General features: G+C 58.4%; 1 protein-coding gene across 1 annotated transcript in view; it reads right to left on the reverse strand.

The window, feature by feature from the left end:
- Nucleotides 1–1,696: 1,696 nt before the first annotated feature.
- Nucleotides 1,697–3,327, reverse strand: part of NAPRT (nicotinate phosphoribosyltransferase) — a 4,492-nt gene continuing 2,861 nt past the window's right edge. Inside the window, exons 9-12 of the mRNA XM_009882267.1 lie at nt 2,568–2,670; nt 2,295–2,452; nt 1,929–2,036; nt 1,697–1,756 (exon numbers count right to left, since the gene is read on the reverse strand). Of these exons, the coding sequence (XP_009880569.1) occupies nt 1,697–1,756; nt 1,929–2,036; nt 2,295–2,452; nt 2,568–2,670 (429 nt within the window). The remainder of the gene's footprint in view (nt 1,757–1,928; nt 2,037–2,294; nt 2,453–2,567; nt 2,671–3,327) is intronic.

Raw genomic sequence — 3,327 nt, forward strand, 5'->3', positions numbered from 1 at the left:
GATACAAGAACCCATCAGGCCATGCCTCGTTAAGCTTTTTATTTTTTTCTTCTCCCCCATCAACGTGAGTTGCAAAGATCTAAACCACGGCCGCTCCGGGGTGGGTGTGGTAACACAGGCGCAGGGTCGGTGCCTGGGGACGCGCAGATGTGTCTCGCTGGGCATTTCCCTCTCTCCCTTCTCACTGCACCTCTGCCATGGGTGGCTCAATTCACAGAATCACAGAATGGTTTGGGTTGGAAGGGACCTTTTAAAGATCATCCAGTCCAACCCCCTGCCATGGGCAGGGACATCTTCCACTAGACCAGGTTCCTCAGAGCCTCGTCCATCCTGGCCTTGAACACTTCCAGGGATGGGGCAGCCACAGCTTCTTGGGGCAACCTGCGCCAGGGGATCACCACCCTCACAGCCAAGAATTTCTTCCTCGGATCTCATCTCAATCTCACCTCTTTCAGCGTCACACTGTTCCCCCTCATCCCATTGCTCCCCTCCCTGATCCAGAGTCCCTCCCCAGCTCTCCTGGAGCCCCTTTAGGCACTGGAAGGGGCTCTGAGGTCTGCGCGGAGCCTTCTCTTCTCCAGGCTGAACCCCCCCCAACTCTCCCAGCCTGTCCTCCCAGCAGAGGGGCTCCAGCCCTCGCAGCATCTCCGTGGTCTCCTCTTGACCCTCTTTTGCTAAAGCCTTCAAACAGTCCTTGCCTGGGCACGAGACCCATGCCTAGTGGAGCTACAAAGGGGTTTTCACTGGAATTGGGGTCAGAGGATGCCAAGAAATTGGGCTGTGAGGCCCCAGTGGGGCCACCTCTAGGTGCTCTCAGGGGTCAGGCACTTGCTTTTCATTCCAACTTCATGGTTTATCACTGTATAAAGTGAAAGCTGTTTCGTTAGACAATGCAGTGGATGTTTTGAAGGACCAGAGCAGCCACACGGTGTGACCCTACCAATAGTGTGTAAAGGCCTTTATTTCATTTTTTTGCTTAGGATGAAGTTAATTGCGGGGATTAGTGCCACAGTTCCTCTGTGAACATCAGGTTAGGGAGGGTCGGCGTCAATCTGGAGCCAGCATCAACCTGGAGCTGGTCTCCATGCCCCAGGGCACAGATAAAAAAGGGGAAAGAGATTAAATGTGGCCACAGAGCCAAAGCCTAGAAAAGGAAAGGCAAAGTGCATCTGCCACGGATGTCCCACAGGACATGGGTTGGGGACAGGCTGGCCCTTCCCATGGTAGAACTCCTTGTGTACTCAAGACTTGGTCTCTAGTGCCACCAAGGAGCTTCAGCGTGGGCTGCCACAGCAGGAAGCACAGGGCCGGCAGGGCCACCGCGGTGGGCAGCGCTGCTGCAGCAGCAGGCACAGGGCTGGCAGGGCCACCAAGGGAGGCAGCATTGCCATGGCAGAAGGTATAGGGCTGGGCAAGGCCACCGAGGAAGGCAGGGAAGGACCGTCGCTTCCAGAGGACGTGGGGGCAGCCGCCTCCCAGCTCTGCCTGCCCCATCCCTCAGCGCCCAGCTTTGCTACTGGGACCTCAGGGAACACTTCCAGTTCCTGCAGATGTCTCGCATCAGCACCGCGCAGCAGCAAGGTCGTTAGAACCATCAATTCCCAATTAGTCACCCGGTCTTCAAAAGAGCAGGGAGGAAAAGTTGGTCCCCAGCGTGGGCTGGGGCAGCGTGGGGGGGGGACGAGCGGTGACCCCCTCACTGGCTGGCCTGCCGCAGCTCGGTGAGGAGACGGTGCAGCCTCTCCGTCACGGCCACCTGGCACAAGGAGCGAGAGGGGACGGTGAGCGTGCGCTCCCCGGGGCACAATGCAGCCCCGTGTCCTGCATCCACCCACCGCTGTGGCTCTGTGATGGCCTTTGCCCAGGCCACCGGGACCAGGTAGGGTTCCCGGGGGTGTACCGATGGTGCCAACATGCGGTGGACGTACCGGGTAGGGCTGTGGCTCGTGGAGCCGGCGGTGAGCGGGACTGAGCAGGCTGAGGGACGCCTGCGCATGACTCCTCACCTCCAGCAGGGTGGGCAGAGGCTCAGAAACCTGTAGGATGGAGATACACAACCATGTCCATATGGGGAGCTGGCCCCAATCCCCAACAAGCCAGCTCCAGGCTGGACTCTGATGCCACCATGTCCAGGGTGGCACCTGAGTTGTCGGGACAGGGGACAGACGCAAAGAAATATCAGGGATTAACCCTTTGGTTCTGCCATTACTGCTAAGACACCACCACCCTTGCTTGGTCCTTCACCCAACATTGCGGAGGACGCTCCAGCACCAGAAGACAGATCCACCCCTGACCTGGCCATCTCTGAAGTACGTGCGATGGAGGGGCTCCACGGTGGTAGGCACGACCTTGCTGGTCTCGCCAAGATGCCCCAGGACACGAACCGCCAGCTCCTGCCCCGCGGTGGGTGAGGGCTCCTCCTCCAGGGCCATGAGGTCCATGAAGGGGTGACCTGAAGGGGTGCCAGGTTAGGGACCAGCGGGTGCCTGGGACACTGGGGACAGGTTTATGGAGCACAGGCACAGAGGTCAACGGGGAGGACCATAGCAGGGGGTGCGCCAACTCACCGGCAGCATCATAGAGCCGATAGATCGTCTTAATCCCCGGGATCGTCATCTTCTCTTCATCTTCTGTGAGCTTCAAGCATGGGGAGCCATTGACCTCCACCAGCTGTAGGAGAAGGAGGTTGTGGAGATGGGCACCTTATTTTCATCACACGCACCAGCTCACACTGGTGCTGAAGACCATACCCCGCTCTATGTCCCCGCATGCTGGGGAGGCGGCTGATGCACCGCAAATCATAAAAAAACCCCTCAAACCACCCCAAAATTGGACATCCTGCCTCTTCCTGCCTGCAAGCTTCTGGTTACAGCAGTCTCATGACCATTATTTCCAAGAAGGACGTATGTGGTGGGATTGAGTGCACCCTCAGCAAGTTTGGAGATCCCACAAGGCTGAGTGGTTCGGTTGATTTGCTTGAGGGACAGGATGCATCCAGAAGGACCTGGACAGGCTGGAGGAGTTGAGCCCATATGAACCTCATGAAGTTCAACAAGGCCAAGTGCAAGGTCCTGCAACTGGGTTGGGGAAATCCCCAGTATCAATACAGGCTGGAGGATGGATGGATGGATGGAGAGCAGCCCTGCAGAGAAGAACTTGGGGGGTACTGGTGGATGATAAATGGGTCATGAGCTGGCAACGTGTGCTGGCAGCCCAGTGAGCCCCCGGCATCCCGGGCTGCATCCCCAGCAGCGTGGCCAGCAGGGCGAGGGGGGATTGTGCCCCTCTGCTGCGCTCTGCTCTGGGGAGACCCCCCTGCAGTGCTGC

Source organism: Charadrius vociferus, unplaced genomic scaffold (assembly GCF_000708025.1).
Source record: "Charadrius vociferus isolate BGI_N301 unplaced genomic scaffold, ASM70802v2 scaffold393, whole genome shotgun sequence".
In the NCBI taxonomy this organism is placed as follows: Eukaryota; Metazoa; Chordata; class Aves; order Charadriiformes; family Charadriidae; genus Charadrius; species Charadrius vociferus.